Raw genomic sequence first — 25103 nt, forward strand, 5'->3', positions numbered from 1 at the left:
TAACACTTTTCATAACGACAAAAATAGAACAATGATGCATGACACTAAATACAATGACATATTAAAAATATATATTATATGTGGTGTTTATTTGTTTTGTTCGCGTCTAAGTACTTTTACTGATGCAGTACAGCTTTTAATAGCATGTCCATTTTAATGCAAACCAAGTGCACAATCTGGCTAATATTTAGTGTAAAATATATAAAATACAAATATTTCTACATATAAAGTGAATGTTAAATTTATACGAGTAAGTACAACAGCCTTCGTTGTTCATTGTGCTGATGTTTTAAACTTCTTAGCACTTCAACAGGCCCACATGCTACAGCAGGCCTACGGTGGGAAAGAAGAAAGAACATCTCACCTCGATTGCCATTCAGTAGCTGTTCTGGAGCTTTTAATCATATCACATGTTTTTCAGCAGGAGAGTTGAACTCTTCAAGGTTTAACAATGTCGGCTTAATGCTATTATGATCAGAACGTCTAGAACAGTTACTTAATGTTACTTCTGTAGTAGGAATGAACTTTTCACCTCAGCCTTTAATAAGCCAACATGGGGGATAAGTATCACAAGCGCTCAGAAAAATGGAAACTCCATTACCCCTATAAACTCCATCTGCTGATACAAATTGGATTGAAAACTCCCGAGCAGCTACTAAAAAGACCGATGACAAATTGTTCAGACCTGTGGAAAGATCATGGGGATGAAGCAGTCTGTACATGACCAGGGCGGACAAGATCTCATACACTTTCAGTGCAATTCTAGACACTCACAAACTATGTTTAATAAGTCATTTATTTCTATGACTATAACCCAGTTTAACAAGCTGTGGTAGGGTGAGCCCTTTTTTCTCTTTTGATTTCATGATCATGAGTTTTTGTTGTTGTCTCTGTTGTTCTGTGATTTAATTATGTCTACATTCCGTTTACTGTTTATTGTGCTGTACCACAAATTGCCCCTTTGGTCCCATTTAAGTTGTCTTACGTCTAAAGTCGTTGTGTTGAGTTGAAGAATGCATTTTAAACGTCTTCACGTCGATGTCACACTCCCAAACTGTAGAGGGCGACAGAACTTATATCCAGTGTACAACAGAGGACGTTTCGACCGTCTGTAACTAAAATCTCCATAACCGTTTCACACGATAAGCCTCGTTTGTTTACATCACGAGAGAGGATTTGTTACGCACGTAGGGGCGTAAAGCACTTCGCTGTCGTTAAAAAGGCACTGATACTGTTTCCTGAAACACTAAACGGTGCAGCCGCTGGGCAGGTAGCGGGGTAAGGCCACTTTAAAAGGTTATTCACAACGTTTGTATTTTTCTGTCCATATTAAAGTTTAGCGCAAAAATGCCACGCTGTTGATAGAGGGGGTACTGAAGAACAATGTCAGATGATCCGGTGATCAATGCACCCCATGTTGGGTCAAATGTTACCAATTCCAATATTTCACATAGATCCTTCACGTAGAGCAATAATACAGGTGGTTAAAGTCCATTTCTAGACATGGCTTTATTTTAAGAGAAGCTGTTGTGTGTGTGTGTGTGTATATATGGCCCAACTTTGCTAAGACTCTCGTGGCTGAATGAGAGCATAATACCTGCATCCAGGTACAACAATCTTGTTGAAAGTCTTCTCAGAAGAATGGAGATTGTTATTTTACTGCCCCTATTAATCACAAATGGGTTTTTTCTGTTTCCACATATGTTCGGCCATGTAGTGTTTACATAAAAGTAAATGACTACTTCTTTTACTGATTGCCTTTTAGTTCTACAGTGTTCTACGTATGAACACTGTCATGTTTAAACACACAAAGGGATTTCCCAAAAAGCTGCCACAAAGTCAGAAGAACACCATTGTCTAAAACAGTGCTTCACAACCTTTTGTTTAAAGCTGTGTCGCTGTGTTTATTTGTTCAGGTGTCGATACTGATGGAGCATGCTGAGGGCGACGAGATGGGTGAATCAGAGCCTGTGCTCTATACACAGCCGCCGTGTCGCTTCTTCTCTCAAGGAAGACACTGCAATTTTGGGAAGAAATGCAGATTCCTACACGTAAGAGATGATGCCAAAGCTCATGAGAAGAAAACCACCGGGACACACAGTCAGTCATACGTCCCATCTCCAAACTCTGAGGTCCCTGGAGAGGACATGGGGCACAGGCCTCCTCCTAGTACCTCTAGGGTTGCCCCAGCAGCTAGCCGCCGCCCCTGTCGCTACTTTCTCTCAGGCCACTGCACCATGGAAGACAGATGTCGCTTCTGGCATCCACCACAGTTCCCCCCGGTGGATCAACAGCCTGTTCCCGTCAATAACCCAAGACCTGCACAGAGGATGCCGCCAGTCCCCCGTCCCGGCAACCTCCAGGAGGTCAAGCTGTGTGACCTGACGGAGGATGTCGCCGAGCAGCTACGAGACACGGAGATCGAGCAGTTGAAGAAGCGCTTTCCCAAAGATCAGCTGATTATTCAGGAACGTAGTGATGGCAAAGTTACTTATTACAGGCTGACTGTGGAGGCCACTGATCCAGACTGGGTGAGCATTTCTTTCTCCTCTTCTCCTCTGAGAGTTTAGAGCGAAAAAATCCACCCACATATTATTTCTATAATACAGTACAGCTGAGTTATAATTGGGGAACTTGAGCAAGTCTCTTTTTAAGTAGTTAACCCAAAGTGAAGCCTCTCCATAGACAATAAATCGTAGAACCATTTCTACTATGCTGGGCCAACGCCCATGGTGATTTTACTGTGGAAGTGGAATTGTTTATTTGCTCAGGATATCATGGGATTTGTATCAATTAGGTTGCACCACTGAGATTAAATCAAGCATATTTCTTCTTTGAGAAATTGGGTAAAGCAGTGATTAAAAACTTGGCTATTTAGGCTCATTTAAAACACATTCCCTCATTGTGTGTATTAGCCACTAAACCCCAGTACAGGGCACAACAGAGCCAGCTATTTAAGTGAATGAACATTACTGCAGAATCACAACTATTAATCCATTTTATCAGCATTGTTAAAGCCATAATCCACAAGTTTCTACTTTAAATCCCGAATGAACGAATGCTTTGGTTTAGTTAGTAGATTCACCGACAATATTATCTGGAAACATACTTACCCTGCATTTGAACTTACAGCCTTTCGATCTGAAAGAAGTCGACATCATGGTGAGCTTCCCAGACAGTTACCCCAACGAGGTAAAGCCCACTGCTTCCATTTACATGACAGGTTCTGTGATATACTATACAGTAAATGGTTGCCATCCTTATCATCTTGATTCACTTTCTTAGATTTTGACATTGGACATACCGTTGGACCAGGAGCTTCCACCAGTAATGGCCAGGTAAAAGCATGTACAGGTTATTTTAGACATTTAATGTTTAGTGTCATTGGTGTTGATATTCATATATATATATCTTATATAAATCTCGTGCTAAATAGACATGTACAGCAAGCGTCACTGGAGTGGCTTCAAGCCAAGCATGCGACCAATCAGCTTCTGGGAAAGGTAGAGCTGCTCTTCCGGCCTTTTCTTCGCTGGCTAGATCGTAGCATGGAGAGACTGTTCACGGAAGGAGCCCGGCAGGTGAGGCTGCGACTTGCACTAGATTGTGAATTGTGTGCTTTCCTTTTGGAATCTACGAAATTACCTGTAAATAAATGCTTTTTAACGCTCAACGATTCTCTCTTGAATATTTTTTGCAGTTGAAAAAAGACGTTGATTTAGAAAAGGCTGGATTGCAGTTCATACCGTACCAGGAGCTCCAGGCAACGATGTGTGAAAAATCTGGGAACGATCATTCTTCTGACACCGCTGCTGATGCAGATGAGAATGTCAGTGATGATGGAAAACTGGACGAGACAGAGGGCACGAGGACAATGGAGGGAGGGACGTTGGTGCAGCAGGAGGGTCCAGGTTGTGATGAAGGGCAGGAAGAGGAGGAGGAGGAAGCCAGTCATCTGGTGGAGAACATTAGGATCAGCGATCCCCGCAGAGGCACAGAGATGAAGCTGCTGGGCCTGAGGATGGGAGAGAACACAGCCACAGTAGTGGCCCAACAAATCACTGTCTGTCTTCAATGTAGCCGGTGAGGAAAACGAGTTAAATGTCACATCCACGTCACCAATTAGAGTTTGTTTACTTAGAACGACACTCGTCTGAAAGCTTGACTGTTTGTGTGCATTCTGCAGGTGTAAGGTAACTGCAGACCTGTCCCTGACTGGGAGGACACCCTGCACAGCTCAGTGTGAAAAGTGCAGCGCAAGCATCACTGCTGCGTTCAGGCCCTGCATGCTGCACCATTACAGCGACGTCCTGGGATACCTGGACCTTCACAACGCTGCGCCTGCTGACCTCGTGCTTCAGGACTGTGAACTCATTGTGGGCTGCCTTAGCTGCTCCCAGGAAGGCCCTGTGCCGGTGATGAAACACAGTCCTGCCTAATACTGCCTAATCTGTTTTGTCTGTTTTTTAGCTCTGGCCTTCTCTGAAATTGCTTTTTTTCTGTCTTTTAATTCTCACCAGAACCTTTCCTATGGTCAAACACAGGAGTTTAATTGTGAACACTGCCACAGCAAGCTCAGTATTCTGGCCGAGAGCACAAGATTCCAGTACATTCAGCCACGCGCCAACAAAACAGGTCACCCACATTTGCTATTAAAGGGCTCAGCAAAGGTTTAAGATCTGGCACAGTTTGTTCTCTCACCAATGTTACCTCACATTATTTAATATTGAAAAAGCCACACAGTGCATGGAAAACTTCACACATGAGCATTTATACGTCCGCAAAGTGAAATGTTTACTGTACCTAAACAGATCAGAAAGACCAATATATAGTTTTTTTCCTTTTTGCAGGTCCAAGTGCTTGTGCTGTTAATCACAAGACGATAAGAGATCCTGCTGTGCAAAAAGGGAAGCCGCTGCCGGACAAAGGAGGATGCAAACATTACAAACAGAGCCATCGTTGGCTGAGGTATCACCGTCTCTGTGTCCCATCACTTTCTCACGTCTCTGAGAAGAACATGTAGAGTATTGTGAAAGCTTTGTGCCACTGTCTGCCCTCAGGTTTCCCTGCTGTGGACGTGCTTACCCCTGTGATGTGTGCCATGATCAGGACCAGGACCACCCCATGGAACTGGCCAACAGGATGATCTGTGGCTACTGTGCCAAAGAACAGGTGAGCTAAAGACATTTTAGCCAACAGAGGAGGCAAGAAGACACTTTATTCATCCCGAGTGAATTGGCTTGTACGCTTATTGATAGGTGTAATATCCCAAATCAACAACTAGCAAAGAGCATCGAGGTCTGTGTGGGAAGCATTAATGTATAAGGCTCATGTTTGACTTCTGAACGGAAACATTTTTTACGTGTTTGTCGTCGCAGCCGTATTGCAATGGAAAGCCCTGCGCCAGCTGTGGAAGCATGATGACTAGAGGTGCACGCACCAGCCACTGGGAAGGAGGACTGGGATGCAGAAACAAAACCAAAATGAGCAGGTACATCTAACGACATTAAGGTTCACATTTGTTTATTGTTAACATTACTGACGAAAACATAATCATGGTTGTATTCATTAAAATAAATTACGCTTTGTTTTGTTTCAGAAATGATCGACATAAATATGCAAACACCAACAAAACGGTTTCAAGGAAGGCCGTCGCTGAAAAGAAGTAGCTGACGAAGAAGAGCATTATTGCCTTAATTTGTGATTCATTTCAATGAAATTGTTGCATATTTGACCCAATAAGTCCTGTTGTTATGATCATTGTGTGTGATTGTGAGAAAAGATAAGCTGGTCAATTCAAGTAGGCCAGCGGTCCAATCTATCTGTCCGAGTTAATTGTTTTATTTTAGGAGAATGGAAAGTGCAAGAAAAGAGGTAGATACTGCTTTAGATGACACATGGACTAAAATACAGCATGTAGAGTTGTGTCTGACCATTTTATGATGCATCAGCTGCTCAAGGTATAGAGGAGTTGCATAAAACACTGAGATAAATGTCCTTGGCTGTATCGACACACCATGGCATGAACAATTTAATCAACTCTGAAATAAGCAGCTTTTTTGATGTTGGGACATTTCTAAAAAAACAAATTTAGGGTCTATTCTGCAATATTTTTTAGATTAGAAAACAAAACTATTTAGGACGTATTTCACTTTGATTGTCTTTGTCCTCCTTCCATGCATTAAAATACTTAACCTTGTAGCTGCAGTACAAGGTTATCGGTTTGTTGTGTCTAATACATATTCTTGAATGGTTCTGTTAATCTTGTGATGGTCTGCTTGTTGTTGCTGGTCTGTTCTGCCCCTTCTGTTGAAATCCACTATATAAAGGCAGAACTTTGTCTTGATCCTGAGACTTGCAGCAGCCTTCAGTGGTACCACAGCAAGATGTTGAACGTCAGTGAGCTTCCTCTGCAGCGCCTGCCCTCCGGGTCCTCGGGCCGTCTACTGCAGCCATTCTGGGATCATTTGCTTTTCCACCACCTGCCTCTCATCTCGTCTCCTTTTTTACCCGTCCTGCTCGCCTTCTCCAGCTATTTCTTCTTCAGCATACCCTTTGCTGCACTGGACCTCTTGGGAGAAAGAGTTCCTTCATTCTTTAAGTACAAGATCCAACCAGACAGGCGGCCGACAGTGGGAATGATGGCTAAGAGCTTCATGAGAGCCATGTATAACCACATATTCTTTGTTCTGCCAGCTGTATTAATCGCCATGTTCATACTGCCTACACCAAGAATGCCACAGGATGCTCCTACTCTATATGAGGTAATCATTGATGGACTGGCTATACTTCTCCTCTTTGACACTCAGTACTTTGTTTGGCATTTCATACATCACAAGCATTCACAGCTTTACCGGTGGATTCATGCAATCCACCATGAATACATGGCGCCTTTTTCTTGGTCGACTGAGCAGCTCAGCATCCCAGAGCTGATGACTATTGGACTCTGGAGCAACCAGGACCCAGTTCTTTTAAAGTGCCACCCGTTGACCACGTGGTTGACCACAGTTTTCAGTATCTGGATGTCTGTGGAGGACCACATAGGTTATGACCTGCCGTGGACCCTGAACCACCTGGTGCCATTTGGTCTGCTGGGCGGCGCACCGGCTCATGACATGCACCACCAGAAGCCGAGCAGCAACTACGCTCCTTTCTTCAGCCACTGGGACAGAATCTTTGGCACCGCTGTTCCTCAGCAGAAAAAGACTTTGAAGAGATGATGTGAATGAAATTCTGTAAATACTGCACATAGTGGTTTTTTTTTTCTGATGTTATTGTCAATTATTTTAGCATCGTCGCATTCACCATCCATTGTTTTTTTTAAATATGTTTAACTATTAATTCTATAGCACTTGCTGCCTCTTTGCTGCTCCTCCATGCTCTCTTTGTGAGGCTGTGTGAGATGAAGACTGTATTTTGTATGGCCTGTCATTCAATAAAATGATTAACCTTACAAGTCTTGGATTATTGTTTCTATTGGTGTTATATGGGCTAAAAGTCCTGTACATGTGGACACATTCAATACGTTATTCTCCATGCATGTATGGTCAGAAACCAGCAGTAAATAGTAACACTTGCCAGCAAAGCATTTCTGTAAACAACTTCTTGTTCTTGCAATCCTCTTACATAATACAAACATCTTTGAAATAGCTTAAAGCTTAGTGTGAACTTGCTGTAGTGATTCCAGCGCGAGGTGCGCGCGCCAGTAAGTCAGGTAATTACGGTCGGGGTGTGGGGCCCAATCCCAATCTCCCCACTCAGGGTTTAGGGCTGTCCCACTGAGTGTCAGAGATTCCGCAGACATTTTGAGCCCTTTTTGAACCCTTTGCCATAAATCAGCATTAGATGCAGACTTAGCCCAAGGAAATTACCCACAATTCATAGCAATGTGATGTTTAATATGGTGGAAGCATGGAGATGTCAAAAAGGTAAACAAAGAGGACGGCACATGGGTGTTCAGCCTGGCAAATTACATTTACTCAGAAACATATAGGATTATAGATGGAACATAAAAACACATGAACTCAGAGGAATTGAAGCATTGATTATATTACACAGATTTATTCATCAAAACGAGTAAATTGTATTATTTGAAATGACCTCTGGTCTTGTGAGGAAAGAGTCTGGAAGATGTCACATCATGGAGTAAAAAGTTGAAATAATTACCCACAATTGTACATAATGTTTTTGACGTTGTCATGGTAAGTTTAGTTTAGTTTATGTATTTTGCACAATTCAAACAATAAAATCAAAATAAACAAAATTAATATCACAGTGCAGGAAGATGCAAAAAGCCAACTATTTGAAGCCTCCACCTATATAATATTACAATTTTACTAAATTACAGAGAACATAAAATGAAAGCAAAGTGCTGTCTCACTCTTATTTACAACATTTAAAGCTTGTACAGTCTGTGCCACTAAACCTACCAGGTGACGTCGGTAAGTTCCTGGGGTTCAGGGTTTAACATTGGGATTGGGACAACGGGTTACACTCGCTGTTTTTTTGGTTCTTCACAGTTCATTTTGTTTGTACGGCCTCTGGCGTTTAGGAGATAATGCGGAGCTCGCGCGCCGCCAAGCGCGAGAATAAACAAAGCTTTACTCAGCAATAGTTTGCTTACAAATCTAATTAGGCATAAGAAGCTTTTGAACAAGACAACCAAGCACTGTTTGTTGGGATAGTCACCAAGAAATTGGTCAAGTACAATAAGAGGAATTAAGGAAAACCCATACTTGAGAAAGTGATAAGCTTTGACTGAAAGACTTACTTGGATTTGAATTTCTTGTCATTAAAAATGCAATAACACACAAACATGCAACTACATTTATTGAATACATTTATTTGTCACAGAAAATAAAAGCACTGAAACCAATGCTATTAAAATGTCAGTGAAGACTTTTATTTAAATACTGCACAAACATGTTGGAAATGTGTCCGGTGTTCTCGGTCGGGTGCATCTTGGTGTAGCTGATGAACTGGCGGCGTAATTTCCTCAGCTCTGCCATGTTGATGCTGCTGCTGACCTCAATGTTAAACGTCAGGTTAAGGAGATTAAGTACGAGAAGAAAACAGTTCAGCTGAACACGAGAAGCTATAACTAACTGACAAAAAGTTTCTGAATGTCAGTGTCACGTCTCAACCTTTAAGGAGAACAACAGAAAGTATTGAACGCACTGACGTCGTCTCTAATGATGCACCTGTCATTAAAGGTTGACCAGAACAGAACCTCATGTACTTTTGATTTAGCCTCTGCCTGGACTGACACGTTCAAAAGGAGAAAATCAAAGGTTGTTGTTCATGTTATTACGCAGGCAAGACCTTTAACCGTGATCAGCTGCTGTGCCTTTCATTTAAAGTTTCCTGCATTCATCCACCTTCTCCTTCAAACACGTCATTTGATGTCGAGGATACTTTGCCTCCTGCTGTTGAGGGAAAATGTCTCCTTAGCACAAATTAACAGAGTTAATATTAATTTCATTACAGCCATTAGCTGTAAAAGGTCACTGCTATCTGGACATCCCACATGAAAACAGAACTACCTGTGAAATGATTCTTCAAAAGGTGGCTTTTAAATTAAAATGTGGACATGCAAGTGTGTAAAAAGGATATCTTCTCTGTAGCTCCTGGTACTGTGATGAGATCCCCGGCAACACTCGTCTTCTGGGAGTTAAAAACTGCCTGAAAATTATAAGACTTTTATCAAACAGACACATGACATACAGAAAGTTGACCAATACCGCTCCCCAGGTGCTTTGGTTTGTCAGGAGTTTGAGATCTGCACACTAATAATTGAATTGGACTGAAATAAGAAAAGTACTTGTTCTTCTAATAAAAATATAATTTACAGGGAATTTGTGACAAATTAGTTAAAACATGCACTCAATATCAAATCAAGGGCACAGACCAGGTGATTTCTTATTGGCTAACAACCTATCACATAAACAGGTAGATAAAGAATTACAGCAGCAAAGTTATTTGCAAAACAGGACACACAACCGCATCCCAATGAAGGACACCTGACGCTACTTGTTTTCAGAGGGGGGGCACACTGGTGATCGCAACGCATTAGACCCAAATACTTCTTATTAAGTGCAGTAGAAATCATTACATTCTTCACTTACTGAGATAATAAGGCACTAGAACGTGTTGTCTGCTGATCATATCGACAGAAAGATCTCTAATCAGAAGCTCCATCAGAAGCGCTGTGAGCTCAGGGTCAGTCAGTTACAGAGCATCACATAAGCAGAGCCACACCACCAAACTTAAATGCATATCGCTGCAATTAATGGACAAAACCATGACGCAAGTGTTTCATGTACCTAATACGACCTCCACTATACTGATAAAACAAGTAGAGTGTCATAATCAATGAACATAAGCGTACATCTCGAAATTCTACAGTATTGATAGGAACTTTCCCAGCTGCAGGGAAGTGAATTTGGAAGAAATACTAAAATTATTTGTGCTTTGTCAATTAAACTTTTTACCATCGTGATCTTGAAATATGACATGATTCAAAAGACAAGACCGGCTCCAGCAAAAGCAATATCCCAAGAGAAAAAGTCTGAGTGACTGAGAAATAACCACAAATTCCAAAAGAACATATGAAGACATACCAATAACACATCTTGTGTGATCTTGTCCAACTCGTGCAAGAAGTTTGCAGATGACAGTGGTTGCTGCGCAGAAAAAGGACATTACCATGAGATAATCAAAAAGGCAGCATGAAAGAGCACACATTTACATCCAATGAACGCTTGTAAAAACAAAAAACAAGCAGCACGTGTCTCTCACACTCTGTGTAGACTGGTTAGGCGGGGGTGCTTTTCTTTTGAAAAGCGCGTCAGAAATGTCCTCATATGGAAGCGTGTCGTCTTTCAGGACGGTGAAGAGGGGACTGTCCCATCGGTTTCTGGAGTCTGGAGCTTCAAATCTCAGCACTAATGCATCAAAGCTACAAAATAAAAACCAGATACAAAAACTAAATTGCGCAGTCTTCATTTTTCGACAATGACAGGCATAGAAGTATTTAATACCCTATCCAAAGATGAACACAAATCCTGACTTGCTGACACGCTACCTGCCCTGTGTGTGCAGCAGGGCTGGGCGATACGGCCCAAAGTCCTCCATCACAATGAAGGTCATTTCATCATCATAATAATTGCCCAGCACTAATGTGTGTGGAGGCTTCTCACTCACATGTCCTGGGTGTACCGCTCAGCAGCATCTCTGCTGGTGTTCCACGTTGAGCTCACTTCATCCGACGTCAGACAGTATACCTTCATCAACAGGAAGTATATGATTTTGACTTGTGCGAGTAGTGTTTGGGTAATAGTTTTATACAGTGGGTACGGAAAGTATTCAGACCCCTTTAAATTTTTCACTTTGCTTCATTGCAGCCATTTGCTAAAATCAAAAAATTTGATTTTTTTAAATCAAAAAAGTTCATTTTATTTCTCATTAATGTACACTCAGTACCCCATCTTGACAGAAAAAAACAAATGTAGAAATTTTTGCAAATTTATTAAAAAAGAAAAACTGAAATATCACATGGTCATGAGTATTCAGACCCTTTGCTCAGTATTGAGTAGAAGCACCCTTTTGAGCTAGTACAGCCATGAGTCTTCTTGGGAATGATGCAACAAGTTTTTCACACCTGGATTTGGGGATCCTCTGCCATTCTTCCTTGCAGATCCTCTCCAGTTCCGTCAGGTTGGATGGTGAACGTTGGTGGACAGCCATTTTCAGGTCTCTCCAGAGATGCTCAATTGGGTTTAGGTCAGGGCTCTGGCTGGGCCAGTCAAGAATGGTCACAGAGTTGTTCCGAAGCCACTCCTTTGTTATTTTAGCTGTGTGCTTAGGGTCATTGTCTTGTTGGAAGGTGAACTTTTGGCCCAGTCTGAGGTCCAGAGCACTCTGGAAGAGGTTTTCTTCCAGGATATCTCTGTACTTGGCCGCATTCATCTTTCCTTCAATTGCAACCAGTCGTCCTGTCCCTGCAGCTGAAAAACACCCCCATAGCATGATGCTGCCACCACCATGTTTCACTGTTGGGATTGTATTGGGCAGGTGATGAGCAGTGCCTGGTTTTCTCCACACATACCGCTTAGAATTAACGCCAAAAAGTTCAATCTTGGTCTCATCAGACCAGAGAATCTTATTTCTCATAGTCTGGGAGTCCTTCATGTGTTTTTTGGCAAACTCTATGCGGGCTTTCATATGTCTTGCACTGAGGAGAGGCTTCCGTCGGGCCACTCTGCCATAAAGCCCCAACTGGTGGAGGGCTGCAGTGATAGTTGACTTTGTGGAACTTTCTCCCATCTCCCTACTGCATCTCTGGAGCTCAGCCACAGTGATCTTTGGGTTCTTCTTTACCTCTCTCACCAAGGCTCTTCTTCCACGATTGCTCAGTTTGGCTGGACGGCCAGGTCTAGGAAGAGTTCTGGTCGTCCCAAACTTCTTCCATTTAAGGATTATGGAGGCCACTGTGCTCTTAGGAACCTTGACTGCTGCAGAAATTCTTTTGTAACCTTGGCCAGATCTGTGCCTTGCCACAGTTCTGTCTCTGAGCTCCTTGAGCAGTTCCTTCGACCTCATGATTCTCATTTGCTCTGACATGCACTGTGAGCTGTAAGGTCTTATATAGACAGGTGTGTGCCTTTCCTAATCAAGTCCAATCAGTTTAATTAAACACAGCTGGACTCCAATGAAGGAGTAGAACCATCTCAAGGAGGATCAGAAGAAATGGACAGCATGCGAGTTAAATATGAGTGTCACAGCAAAGGGTCTGAATACTTATGACCATGTGATATTTAAATTTTTCTTTTTGAATAAATTTGCAGAAATTTCTACATTTCTGTTTTTTTCTGTCAAGATGGGGTGCTGAGTGTACATTAATGAGAAATAAAATGAACTTTTTTGATTTTAGCAAATGGCTGCAATGAAACAAAGAGTGAACAATTGAAAGGGGTCTGAATACTTTCCGTACCCACTGTAGATACAGTATATAGTTATTTCTATACTTACCAGGCAGTGTGGTGTCTGCACATGTTTGATGAGACAGAAAAGTTCATAGCGGTAGCCTGAAAGGTATTTTCAACTTTAAAATCACAATGTTTGAATACATAACATAGCACACTATTGATAGCAAAGATTACCTTTTATGTAATTTAATGAATCAAAAATGACAACGTCATCCCTGTTGACTTTCCTAAACAGCAAATAAATGAAGGTTAGAAGGGATGCGACAGCAGAACATCACTGATGAATCTGATCCAGGAACAGATCTGAAAGACCTCACCTCTCTACTTCAGCTTTCAGAGATGCTCGGACATTTTTTTCCTTTTGGGAATCTGCAACATATCCAACCAGGTTTAAATTACAGCAGTACACAACAGTCAAAGGTTACTTTTCAGGAATACAGTCTTCTTTGAGACCGTTAGACTGCATTTAAAATCTCTCTTTGGTCTCTATTCTCTTGGGCTTTTTATTTGCACTGTCTGTTAATGGTTGATGTAGATCACTTTGAATTGTCTTGTCGCCGAAATGTTCAATAAATACAAATTCATTGCCTTGCTTTGTCTTATTGCGGCGAGATCAAATATTTTGCAAACCAAATCTAATACCCAAATATCTAACTGATGTAGTATTACCAATAGGTAAAACAAGATATTCCTGTTATGTTGTTCATAGGGAGAGCCTCTATCATAGGACAGTGGGGACATTTGCACACCACACTTCATTCGAAATACCATTGACTTAATGCCAAACCCTCGACATGCACTCACTCTCCGTAGTAACGTTACCCGATACATTTTCCACAAAACATAACTAACGCTGCCTGAAGCCATAGCGTTAGCTGACATGAGCTTAACTTGCCTGCGTAAACTGTGTTTTTCTCAACGCCCAGTGCGCCGTCTCCTATAATATGAACCTTTCTGTCAGTGTTGCGTTCAAAGCACACCTTCAGCTCTTCTGCCCGTCGTGTTTTACCACTACAGGGGTAACCACACATGACTATCAGAGGCATAACTCCACAGACAGATACCGAATGAACTGAAAAGACGTGAGGAAAAGCATGCGGGGAACCTTCACCCGGATATGATTAACTATTAATAGACTAAGGACGACCAACAGGAGGCGCCACCAAGCTGACGGAATTTAACTGATTTAGCCATTCCCTATGAGTAAGACAACATTTCAACTATCATGTGAAAAGATTTCGGTTTAGAGAAATTAAACACACATTTTCATTACATTCGTTGCTATTTTTAATACAATTAAAGATACATTTTCGACATAAAGATGAAAATCATGGCTGACAAATGGTCTGGATTTCTGTACTATAGTTCATTGACAGGTGGTACTAGGTTAATACATTATTCAAATAAGTGGACGCAAAAACAAAGCATTGTCATATACAATGTAACATATCACATTCAAAACGTCACCATATTCATATTAGAGCTTTTTTCAAAAAAAGGATTTTAAAACTCTCCTCCTCGTCAGTGGGACTTCATATTGTTGGTTGAAATGTTCCTCAAGCAGGATCCCCTCTTCCTCTAAATGGATGGGAAAAAAAATAATTAGCTGTGCAGTTAATGAATTTATATAATTATAATAATAATAATACTCAGCTTACATGTTCAATGCATGTTTCTGTTGTGTTTGTTGGGCTGTTTTCAACATCTGGATGAGCAGTGCCTGCAGGTCTTCCACTCGGTACAGAGGACTAACAGCTCTGGCAGTGGGAACGTGTACATCTTCAAAGGCAGACTCCATTAAGGAACTATCCGCAACGCTTTTCTTGCCCATGAAATGCCCTTAAAACAAAAACATCAATATAAACTGTCAAAAAAAATAAATGCTATACATATATATTTTTTAAAATGGCACAAAAACATGAAATAATTAGCCAGAAGAGTGTTATTTCTCTTACCTGTTGCCCAGAGATTCCCCTTTGGAGTCATCTTCATCTTTGCAATGTTATTTCTCAGCTCAGTTAAATCAAGAGTCATTGAAGATGTCATGGCAATGTATAAGACAAGAATGATAGAAGACAGGAATCCTGCTCTGCAGATCTTTGTCAAAGTGCCTTTCATTCCTCAAACGTCTTCTACGCGATTTGCTGCCAGTTAATTAAAATCTCTTTGCTCTTCTGTTACTTCAGGGCCAGGCGGTTATACTGAGATAGGATGGGCTTAATATTCTAATGGGATGAAGTCATCCATTGGTGGTTGGTTTCTTATTGGATCCATGATGCACATTAGAGTGCTTTGTGTCAATCTGACCTGCTATGATGATTGTAAATGACTCACTTCAAAACCACAAATCACCCGGTCCAAACACCATTTTAACACAAGACAAAACAGCAGATGTATAATTAAACGCACCAATTTATTTGTAGGTACTTTGACGTAAACATTACAGCAAGGCACATGGGCCACTGCATGCTGAATAGATGTAATGGCTTAAGAAAATGCTGTGAATCCAGGGTTCAATTGGCTACTTATGTACACAGGTTACTTTCCTACACAAGTCCTCGCTTTACACAGTATCAAAAGTACAAATATCTTTCAACAAGCGTTACAAAAGAACAAGTCGTCACTCTTTTCAACCTCTGCAGTTCAACAGCTGCAGCGCGGCAAATGAAGGATCTAAGATAAGAGAAATAAAGAGCTCACATAGCACTTAAATAGAAAAGTTCACTTAACTGTTAAGTCAATATGACCGTATAGCCTTAATATCATTCCCAAACTAATTTATAAAATTCAATAATGTGGGATAATACATTTTTATAAACTATTTTTTTTTTTTTTTTTACATTGCACTGAGATTACCTGCAACTCCTCAACTCTTCTTTTGTTTAACAATCACTGCCATTGACCACAGAGGTAGGAACTGTCATGTACTCATAACAAAACAAGAGGTGCTGCTTTACAAACCAGGACACGCCAACAGGAAGTACCCACCAGTAGGAGCGCTGAGCGAAGACATTTCATTATGGAATGAACTCATTCTTCTAATCCCACTGGTGTCGTTATCGTCATGTTAAATGGGTCCTGACTTATAAAACACTATCTCCGATATGCCGCCAAACTTCACTTTCACACACCTGCTCTGGATTCTCCAAAACAATGTACCCTGATTTGACATTACATCGACGGTTCACTTGCCTGAAAAATACACTTCTGGCAATTTGAGGTATTTTCAATACTGCTGCATCACACATACAATACCTCACCATGTTTCACCTTAACACGCGTTCCAAAAAAATAAAAGGCCAGATTTGGGACAACACATGCAGCCACAATTCAAACACGTTCACTTGACAAAGAAAGTGTAAATAGTAAAAATAAAGTCTTGTTCTTATGTGTGAAAGAAAGTAAAAAGAAAGTCCTGTGTAGCCTAACTTCAGTAGGCTTTGCTTAGCAAGACACCTCGCCTGTGTTTCATCTCACAGGATAGTTTTACGAATAACCGTTTACCAAGAATACAGAAATACCACGTTAAATGAATACCGAACTATAGCATGTTTCGGCGACTACAAATATAGCTTTGTACTGTAAAACATTTGCAACACAGTCATGACATTAAAAACTGCAACCTGACTCCCATTCAGGTAATAATGCGTTGCATTAAATACAAAGAAAAAGCAAATTAAAATAAAAGTTGATTACAAAAGGCGAAAATCCACCTCTTCACTGTGACATCAACCAACACTGGACCTAAACACTCTCGTGTAGGGGTGGATGGAACATTTGGGGAAAGAAGAAATAAAAATAATAAAAAAGCTCCAGGTGTGATATGAGTGCAGGGCAAGATGAATATATATTACCAACATGCAAAGTTAAATAAAAAACAATCGACAACCTAATATTAATTTGTCCTCTCATTTATGAAAATACTGTTATTAATTAAATGTTAAGGATGTGCTTGAATACACAGCACAGCCTCTGAATAACTAGCGAGAGATAAAAGTTGAAAAGGCCCAAACACACCCATGCAGAACACCGAGCATCCCTTGTTACTTTCACATGACAGCTGAAGATATTAAAGCAGATTTAAAGAGCGCTCACTACCGGAGAGAGACGGCTTGTATCTGAGAGTGCGTGCTCTGTTTGGAATCACAGTCCGAGGTCTCGTCACAGTGCGGACTCGCCGGCTCTGCTGCTTCTTGTGAGGGCTCTGGCTCATTTAGCGCCGGTAACAAGTCATTGACCTCATCAGTATCGGCTGATCTAACCGGCTGATTGACCTGCACCTTCTCCCTCGCCGCCTCCTCTCCTCGTTTCTCCGCCTCCTCGGTGTCTTTGACTTTGTGTACAATGAAAAGATGTCTGGTGAGAGACAACAAAGACGTGAAACACAAGCCGCAGCGAAGGCACTGAGGAGTGTTTTCATCCGTTTTATGCTGCGGTATATGCTGCTGGAACTGGGCGCCGTCGTCTGTGACGAAACCGCATTTTGAACAGCGGAACTGAGTTCTCAGACGTTTCGCCGGAGGAGCCTCGAGACTACAGGCGCCATCCAGTCCCCCCACCCGTGTGTCCACGGAAGGCCTTTCTGATAAAAAACCCTGCCAATCACAGAAGCCACACGCTTTAAAATGATCATTAGTAAGATTGCGAACATTTGATTCGTGCCTGCAGTTATTATTTTGTTGTTTGTGCTAAAAAGAAAAAGATAAATTACTACCTTGCCAAAAGCCTTTTTGGATTCCTGGACGGCTGTTTTCGGCATTTGGCGGAGATCAGGATTTTTGATTCCGTGCATTAAACTGATGTGGTTCTTCAACATGACGCTTGTCGTGAACGTTGTCTTGGCGTCCGTGCAATACCTGAAGTGGAAACAAAACGGACGTGGAATCGAGTCATTTGATGAGATACTCTGTGACAGCGAGGATTGGCTCATTTTCAAACATAAACATCTTACCAGCAAGTGTAAATTTTCTTTTTCCCATCATGGTCATTGCGAATATGTCTTCTCAGACTGGTTGTGGTGCTGAAAGACTGTTCGCAATGTCGACATGGATACTTCTTAACTGACTGTAAAGAGAGATAGAAATAAAAAGGTGTGACAAAACAAGATGACAAAGAGAAGTAAAGGATTCTTTTGTGGTAATTATAAACTTCTAATGAGTCCATAATCCACGACAAGTAATCATTAAGAGATCATCACTTAATGAATTCTAACCCAAACTAACAATCTAATATCTCAAGATTCACATTAAATAACATCACAACTGTGCCACACGTGGCTAAAAAGGGTAGTTTTAGTATGTGATACCAGGCCAGATAAAAATCTAGAAGGCCAAATAGAAGCAAATAAACATGATGTCATGGGGCTGACAATTACCAACAGTGTAACACAGCTTGTTTCATGGCTTCAGTCTGTTAAATCAACTCGCACTCTGACCTCCGGTACAAGACACAATTTCCCCACAACCATTTCCTCATTTCTCAAAGGACAGCCGTGTCTCATATTTACATAATGAGATTTTTAAGAGGTAATCATTAGCATGTGTGAGGAATGGGAAATAATAGAACTGAAGAGGTAGGACGTTTACTAGAATGAAACCTTTAAAACCAGAAAAAGACACCACTTCAGCCATCTACACTATAATGTGTATTATTCTGTTTCTCTGAAGGCTGCCAAAGCACAGGTGACCTACTCTCAATACTGTGCCTGAACGCATCTCGTGCAGCTGGTGTGATTCCAGCAGTCTACGGAGATTACACTTTACTAGACGCCTCAGAGAGAAACAAACAATTGGTGCATGTCACAAACTCTCTGCGTCTGTATCGACCAATACGTAGGTTAGTAAACACTTCTAGAGTTCTACCATATTAAGAAGCTGCTGTAAGCACGAAGCATGCTAAACACCTGAACTAGTAGAATACAAACAGCACATACAAGTTAATCTGGGACCACACTGCGGCTTTCTATTACAAGTGAGTGCAGCAGTCATTCATGATTTTGGGGTCAACGTAAACATTCCAGCATGGGTAGTTCATGACCTCTCACCTTCCCGTGGTTGGTCTTCACGTGGGACACATAGGAGTCTCGTTCGGGGAACCACTGGAGACACTCCCCACACGTCCAGCCGGTGGGCTTCACGCGGGGTCTTCTGTCCCGCTCGGCCTTTTTTCGGGGACTATCTGTGTGTTTACCAGGCCTGTGACTCTTCTGCAGCTGGACAGATTGAGCGTCCATGTCGGGATTGTCTGTTTGTTCACCGGTCTTTTCCGTCTCTGCCGTCACGTTTCCAACATGAACTCCCTGCGAAGGAGAGAAAACATGGCAATCATCCCGAAAAGTGACCAAACATAACAAGACCCCTTTTTCTCTCCTTCGTGTATATGATCATGATTAATCAGGGAAGGCTCAGGTTCAAGTTCACTTTTTGCACCGTTGCAACATAGAGTTTTCATGAGAATAATGGAAATTAGTATACAGTTGCTATTTGTTTGCATTATGTAAGTTTAAAATAGGTACTTTAAACTGACAAACCTTGAAGTGCTGCATTAACAGCTGCTTTTGTGGAAACACCGAGTTACATTCGGGGCACTTGAATACACACGTCACACGCTTGGTGGCGTTCTGATGGAAATGCTGAAACAGCGACTGCTTTTTCTTGAAAACCGTCTCACATGAACACTTAAAGATTAACCTGCAAAAGAAAGAAAAACACGTTAAAATTAACCGTAAAAAGAAATGTGCCACTTGTCTCTGTCAGGTCACGAGGTGCTGACTTACAGCGGGGATGTTTTGCTCGCAATGTGTTTATTTTTCAAATGCACTTCACAGCTGTTGGAGGTCTTGAAGGCGACGGGACAGAGGGAACACTTGTAAAAGACTTCACAGTGTTTCTCCTCAATGTGAGTCTTTTGTCCTTGAAGGGTCTTGAAAACCATATCGCAGTGAAGACATCTGGAATAAAGAGGAAACACGACTGTTTTGTAACAATGTACTGTACATTTTGAGGCCTGTGCTATCTTTCCGCTTGCTTACTTACTTGTACCAAGCTTTGCGAGCATAGTGCAGACAGTTCTCCCTGACGTGCTTCTGTATGTCTGCAGAGCGACTCTGGGCACCACACTCAGGGCAGCAGTAAGGAGACTTGTGTGCGTGGATGCGTTGGTGAGCTCTGAAGCTGCACTTGTTGGGCAATAACATGGAGCACACCTTACACATCTGTCGAGGGAAACGAGAGGAAAGTCACAAAAGATAAATGCAAAAACATGGAAAACATAACTCGCTGGTCACAGGGCCTTTGAAGGATGAGTCTGGTGATGTTCTATATTGTTCTTACCGTCAACAAATCCCATTAAAATATATAAATATTACCATTTTTAAAGATATGTGTCTTCAGTGGGAACGCACAGGCTTGGGGATGAGTGCCACAGACGGGGCTTTTATTGGATTTGTTGACAAAAACAAAAACATCCTTTAATAATTCAATAAAACATCTACTCACAAGTCCTTCCACGTCATCAGACGGCCTCTGGTAATGGCATGCAAGTGCTTTGTAGTCGGATAACGGCTTGCTACACTCCAGGCAACGGAGTCGGTGGCGAACGACATTGTCTGGATACAGGGGCAGGACGGGCTGGCTCTTGAGTGAGGGTGAGTTGTAGGAGTCCACATTCACAGCGCTCTGAGGTACAAACATGTGTTCCTCTGCTATGGGTTTCATATGGAGCTGTGTGCACTGCATCACCGTGCCGTTGTTCTTGTGCTCCCTCGCATGTGCCAACAAGGCACACTTGTTGAAGAACACCATGGTCTTCGCACAGTGCGTACATCCTACTTCGATGTGAACACTCCTCCTGCTGTAATGATATGCAAGGCTACTTTCCACCCCGAAGGAGTCCCCGCACTCCAGGCAGCAGTACCCGTGTGGTGGTAGGCAGATATTGCTCTCCGGAGGGGGGCTCAGGTTGGGCACGTATGTAGGCACAGGGTTGGCTTTGTTCAACAGTCTGTTTAAGGTTCCCGCCGCTGTGTTGGGAGTGGACGTGCGAGGACGAGGGTTGGCCGATTTGACCTGATGCACCAGCGGGACGGTGCTGTAGACCGTGGAGGAGAGCGTGTGTGGGCTCTGTTGATGAGATGTGGATCGTGCGGCTACGGAAGCAGCAACGCTGTGAGGGACCAGGTTCAGACTCGCTAAGTGCATTGCTTTGGGTAGAAAACCGGTGGTAGTCGTATGGCCTGCCGCGGCCGATCCTCTCTTTGGTTTCTGCCCCTGGTGTGCAGCAGATCGTTTGACAGGACCGCTGGTGTTATGGAATACTGTTGCACACTGGGTTATGCCCGGCCTCCTGGAGTTAACCTCCGATTTGTTGCGTAACACTTTTGGTGAAGGCGTACTGGCTGGCACACCTTTAGTTTGTACTCCAACAATACTATCAACTGGCGCACTCTGAGATTGATGAGGAGACATATTGCTATCGGAATCTTCACTAATCATACTCTGCGATGGAGAGGTTTCATATGCAGAGTGAACTTCATCGGTTTCTGAATCAGGCAGCACACTGGTGACAGTGCGCTTGATCTGCCCCGTGGTGGTTTTGATGGTTTTAATTCTCACCCTGGGTATGGCCGGGGGTGACCCAGCTGCCACGGCAGGGGATGCTTTGCCACTACTGTCGCTGCAGATGCTTACGGGACTATCAGAGGGTTTCATTAACCGTTTCACAGCTTCTAGTGGACTTCGTGGGGATATAGGCACGCTGGAGCTCGCTTTCACGCAGTCATTCTGAACAGCCGATGACTCGCTGGAATTGATCTGCTCGCTGGGATCTTTTCTAGCATTCAGAGCCACCAGAGCCTCGAGACAAGAAGATAATTTAGGTGCCTGAGATTTGACGTGTGGATAAGCGGGAACATCCGGTGTGGTTCCTGAATTGCAGGTGGTCTCATTAAAGTTCTGGTTGATGCTTAGTGGGGGAAGTGCACTGTGTAATTTAGGTGTTTTATCTGTTTTGTTACTGACACAGTTGTCAGAAGACTCCTCGCTTGTACTGCTTTCATCTCTGCTGCTCTCAGTGTTCTTGGGAATATAGTCCTTTGGGCAGTCATCAAACATGCTGAAGTCCAGTTTTTTGGGATCGTCTTGGATAGAAGGTTCCACCAAATCTGAAGCTTGTGGGAAACAGAGTCCATCTTGTTTCGATTGCATTTCATCTCTACTACACTGTGTGTCTTCAGACTCGGGACTGGAGATGGGACTGAAATCCAAAAGTGTTTGGGAAAATATTGGCGTTCCATCAGGTTTGTGATGAACAGGTGCCTTTCCAAGAAGCTCTCTTGAATTATCCCCATTCAAAGCTGAGACAAAGGATTTGGAAAAGCAAGTGTCGGTTGTCTCAACAGAGTCAGCGGAGGTCTCTTGTCCACTGAATCCGTTTTGCAATGCCGGTTCGAAATCTTCCAAGGACTCCTGGCGACTTGTGTTTTTCACAATTACACTTACAGCGGGAACATCTGCTGCAGTGACAGCTTGGTCACTCAGTAAGCTGTCATCAAGACACATCCCTGTGTGTTTCAGCTGACTGTCAGTCTCCTCGTGACTCCCCTGGATGGGCTCTTTGGCATCCAACCCAGTGGCATCTGGGATGTCAAATGCTGCCAGAAGATCATCAAAATCGGGGGTTTTCATGTCACCCATGGCTGCACAGTCTCATGAACCTACAGACATATACAGAGTTAGCTTAATGTCTTATCTTTCCATTCACACAGTAAGCATTACGGGGAAGACGTAAGAAGCTGGGAAACGTCTTCTATACTAACATTAGCTTTAGCTAGCAAGTTAAACGTCACCAAGATCTGTTGGTCTTCGTTTATGCAGCTAACGTTACTATGTCGTACCAAAGCATGCATTAAGACACACACATATATATATATATATGAACAAATATACATTTAATACAGGCAACTAAGCATTACCAAATATCAACTCTTTCATAGGCCGAACTAGCTACATTAATGTTGTTTATTGGTAGCGTTGCTAACAAGCTAACAAGATAGAGGCAGCTAGCCGAGTAGCTACATCACGGAGCCAAGACAGCAGGTTAGCAAGCTAGCTTAGCAACATAGCTATTGCGTAAATCATTTAGCCAAGCTAGTAAACTCGCCACTCATCGATACACGAGTGGGCTTACCATTTGATCCGGTTATGTTTACCAGCTCTAGTAAATCAGCTATAAAGCTCGTTAACTGTGGGCGCTTAGTGTGAGCCAGCTAGGTTAGTCTGTAGCAGGGTTGCATAGCTAGGCTACTAGCTACTAGCGTTGACTTCGTTTTCCTATTCCTGTCTGTGGGCGATCCAAGCCCTCGGCGATGTCTTACAGACGAGAGGCGGCTCCATAAAGCGCAGGGTGCCTTGCTAAGTTTGCATGTACCCCATAACAAGGATAAGTGCAATTAATTGTGACTCAGCTGCTAACACGACACAAACGTTGACACTATGGAGTGTGGTAAGTAGTCAGAGCCAAAGGTAGGTAGGTAGGTAGGTAATGCATCATAACCATAATTAAATAAGACACATATGCATGCCTGGCATTGCTGGAGCATGCCATGGTCCAAGATATCAACCCGAAGGCCCCTGGTAAACTGCATTATGGACCCCTAACTAATCACTACCGTGCAACATTGTCTACTCCTTCTTGCCATACTTTGAAACTTGCTTTCTGTGATAAGTTGATATCAAAAAAACCTAACTGTACATTTCTAATAGCCCAGGTTGTGTGTCAAATGCCAAGTCTGGCATGTGAAAGGGGTAATCCCAAAATATAGTCTTCAAACAGAAGCCGCAGTGGTTGCAATGTCCTGACTTTTTTTGTCTCTACTAGTATAAGCCACATCCCTAAAACACTGGGTTCAATTTCCATATCAAGCATCTTTCGTTAGACCCCTCTTCCCTGGTGAAAGTCCAAATTAAATAAAATGGCCAACATTGCACTGCACATACAGTGAAATACAGCTTAAAACTGTGTTCATGATCAAAATACCTTTACTTGAGATTTTGTTGCAGTGGCATTTAGCTGATGTCACTCAGGCTGCATAATTTAGAGGAAGAGTTATCAAAATCACATTCATGATAAGTTGTTGAGTTTAACATCAAAACATGAATCCTTTTTTATGCTCCCCATCCTCCTTAGTGACAGTTTGCTTTAATGGCGTTTTGTTGAGCCTTGTTTGTTATTTCATCATCAGGATGTAAATAAAGGAAACCAGGCATCAATACCACTGTTCTCCTTTTTTTTGCTCTTCTTAGCAGCCTGGATGTGCTGTAAATCACATGGTATTATAGATAAAGATATTTGTTTTACTGTTTATTTTTAATATTAAACACCAAAGATTTCCTAGAAGTCAGTATTGGTACTGAGTTGAATTAGATTGATCAGTTTTCCATAATTTCAGACATCACAACTCATACTGTGATCTGGAATTGGCCCTAAACTGGACCTTGCCCCAGCTTCCCAGTGGTATTTCCTGTGGGTATTTCCCATTTAAAGGCAATTGTCACTTTAAATGTTCAGCTGTGATTTACCAGTTGCATTTGGGGAGGAGGGGCAGGTTTTTAGCTTTCGGGGTCACTGGATCCATGACCTTAGAAGTCTCTGATTTGGGAAAGAGCACAGCCTCTTGAGAAGGAATTAGTTTTTGATGTCCTGTAAGACAGCAGTGAGGGATAAAAACTAATGTTTGGCCTCCAGCCTTCGCTTTCTTCCCGATAGTCATGCTGTGCAGTGGTGACACCAATTCCTGCACTTTGGTATAAGATTAAAGGAGAAAGAAAGCTTCGGTAACTGTAAATGTAACAGGAGCAATTATGTAACAGGATTTAACAGCTCTGTGGAGTATCAATGGCCATAAATACGCTTTAATTTGTTAGATTAAAGGGAGAAGTGAGCACACTGAATGGTGGGACATTGCATACGTTCAGTTTATTATCGAATACATCTGGATTTAAAAAAAGGCTATGCATTACAATGTTATCTCAACAAGGGTTTTCTCAGTCACAGCTTTGACTGTCACATCTAATCGTTAAATTGGGGCTGTTGGCAAACAGAGGTGATGGTGCACATGAA

General features: G+C 42.3%; 4 protein-coding genes and 1 long non-coding RNA gene across 6 annotated transcripts; 2 read left to right on the top strand and 3 right to left on the bottom strand.

The window, feature by feature from the left end:
• The first annotated feature begins 1144 nt into the window (after positions 1-1144).
• Positions 1145-6469, top strand: LOC116388489 (uncharacterized). 2 transcript variants are annotated; one of them, XM_031856409.1, is made up of 12 exons: positions 1145-1296; positions 1917-2531; positions 3133-3192; positions 3286-3338; positions 3437-3581; positions 3701-4083; positions 4187-4415; positions 4521-4635; positions 4851-4968; positions 5061-5172; positions 5379-5491; positions 5600-6469. In XM_031856409.1, exons 2-12 carry the CDS (start codon positions 1929-1931, stop codon positions 5667-5669), a joined length of 2001 nt encoding a protein of 666 aa, XP_031712269.1. In that variant the 5' UTR covers positions 1145-1296; positions 1917-1928; the 3' UTR covers positions 5670-6469. The 2 variants fall into 2 exon arrangements, with proteins under 2 accessions (XP_031712269.1, XP_031712258.1); XM_031856398.1 differs by having other exon boundaries at positions 1145-1278; positions 5600-6468.
• Positions 6257-7438, top strand: ch25hl1.1 (cholesterol 25-hydroxylase like 1, tandem duplicate 1). Its single transcript, XM_031856423.1, has one exon. It carries the CDS (start codon positions 6270-6272, stop codon positions 7218-7220), a length of 951 nt encoding a protein of 316 aa, XP_031712283.1. The 5' UTR covers positions 6257-6269; the 3' UTR covers positions 7221-7438.
• Positions 7439-8311: 873 nt separating this feature from the next.
• Positions 8312-14087, bottom strand: kti12 (KTI12 chromatin associated homolog). Its single transcript, XM_031864379.1, has 9 exons — positions 13882-14087; positions 13304-13355; positions 13161-13213; positions 13030-13085; positions 11203-11282; positions 10798-10957; positions 10620-10682; positions 9613-9681; positions 8312-9032 (listed from the first exon to the last, which is right to left on the bottom strand). Exons 1-9 carry the CDS (start codon positions 14030-14032, stop codon positions 8889-8891), a joined length of 828 nt encoding a protein of 275 aa, XP_031720239.1. The 5' UTR covers positions 14033-14087; the 3' UTR covers positions 8312-8888.
• Positions 14088-14298: 211 nt separating this feature from the next.
• LOC116395839 (uncharacterized) lies at positions 14299-15357 on the bottom strand. Its single transcript, XR_004213550.1, has 3 exons — positions 14942-15357; positions 14645-14825; positions 14299-14564 (listed from the first exon to the last, which is right to left on the bottom strand). It is a non-coding gene; the product is annotated as an uncharacterized LOC116395839 (long non-coding RNA).
• A 1348-nt stretch (positions 15358-16705) lies between these two features.
• On the bottom strand, positions 16706-23253 carry znf592 (zinc finger protein 592). The gene is made up of 9 exons (XM_031870002.1): positions 23172-23253; positions 20483-22698; positions 20021-20199; positions 19762-19935; positions 19516-19675; positions 19030-19284; positions 17938-18050; positions 17701-17842; positions 16706-17581 (listed from the first exon to the last, which is right to left on the bottom strand). The coding sequence occupies exons 2-9, from the start codon at positions 22676-22678 to the stop codon at positions 17081-17083; spliced, it is 3720 nt and encodes a 1239-aa protein (XP_031725862.1). The 5' UTR covers positions 22679-22698; positions 23172-23253; the 3' UTR covers positions 16706-17080.
• Between the last annotated feature and the right edge of the window lie 1850 nt (positions 23254-25103).

The sequence above is a fragment of the Anarrhichthys ocellatus genome, unplaced genomic scaffold, assembly GCF_004355925.1.
Source record: "Anarrhichthys ocellatus isolate YVR2014 unplaced genomic scaffold, GSC_Weel_1.0 scaffold2, whole genome shotgun sequence".
Taxonomy (NCBI): domain Eukaryota; kingdom Metazoa; phylum Chordata; class Actinopteri; order Perciformes; family Anarhichadidae; genus Anarrhichthys; species Anarrhichthys ocellatus.

Coding starts and splice junctions, on each gene's coding strand:
- znf592 (XM_031870002.1), bottom strand. CDS start 22,678: ATGGGTGACATGAAAACCCCCGATTTTGATGATCTTCTGGCAGCATTT. Junction 20,200..20,482: donor CTGATGACGTGGAAGGACTT/GTGAGTAGATGT, acceptor TTCCCTCGACAG/ATGTGTAAGGTGTGCTCCAT. Junction 18,051..19,029: donor TGAAGACCAACCACGGGAAG/GTGAGAGGTCAT, acceptor CTCTCTTTACAG/TCAGTTAAGAAGTATCCATG.
- LOC116388489 (XM_031856409.1), top strand. CDS start 1,929: ATGGAGCATGCTGAGGGCGACGAGATGGGTGAATCAGAGCCTGTGCTC. Junction 2,532..3,132: donor AGGCCACTGATCCAGACTGG/GTGAGCATTTCT, acceptor TTGAACTTACAG/CCTTTCGATCTGAAAGAAGT. Junction 3,582..3,700: donor TCACGGAAGGAGCCCGGCAG/GTGAGGCTGCGA, acceptor TATTTTTTGCAG/TTGAAAAAAGACGTTGATTT.
- kti12 (XM_031864379.1), bottom strand. CDS start 14,032: ATGCCTCTGATAGTCATGTGTGGTTACCCCTGTAGTGGTAAAACACGA. Junction 13,356..13,881: donor GAAAAACACAGTTTACGCAG/GCAAGTTAAGCT, acceptor GATATGTTGCAG/ATTCCCAAAAGGAAAAAAAT. Junction 10,683..10,797: donor CTAACCAGTCTACACAGAGT/GTGAGAGACACG, acceptor TTTTCTGCGCAG/CAACCACTGTCATCTGCAAA.
- ch25hl1.1 (XM_031856423.1), top strand. CDS start 6,270: ATGGTCTGCTTGTTGTTGCTGGTCTGTTCTGCCCCTTCTGTTGAAATC.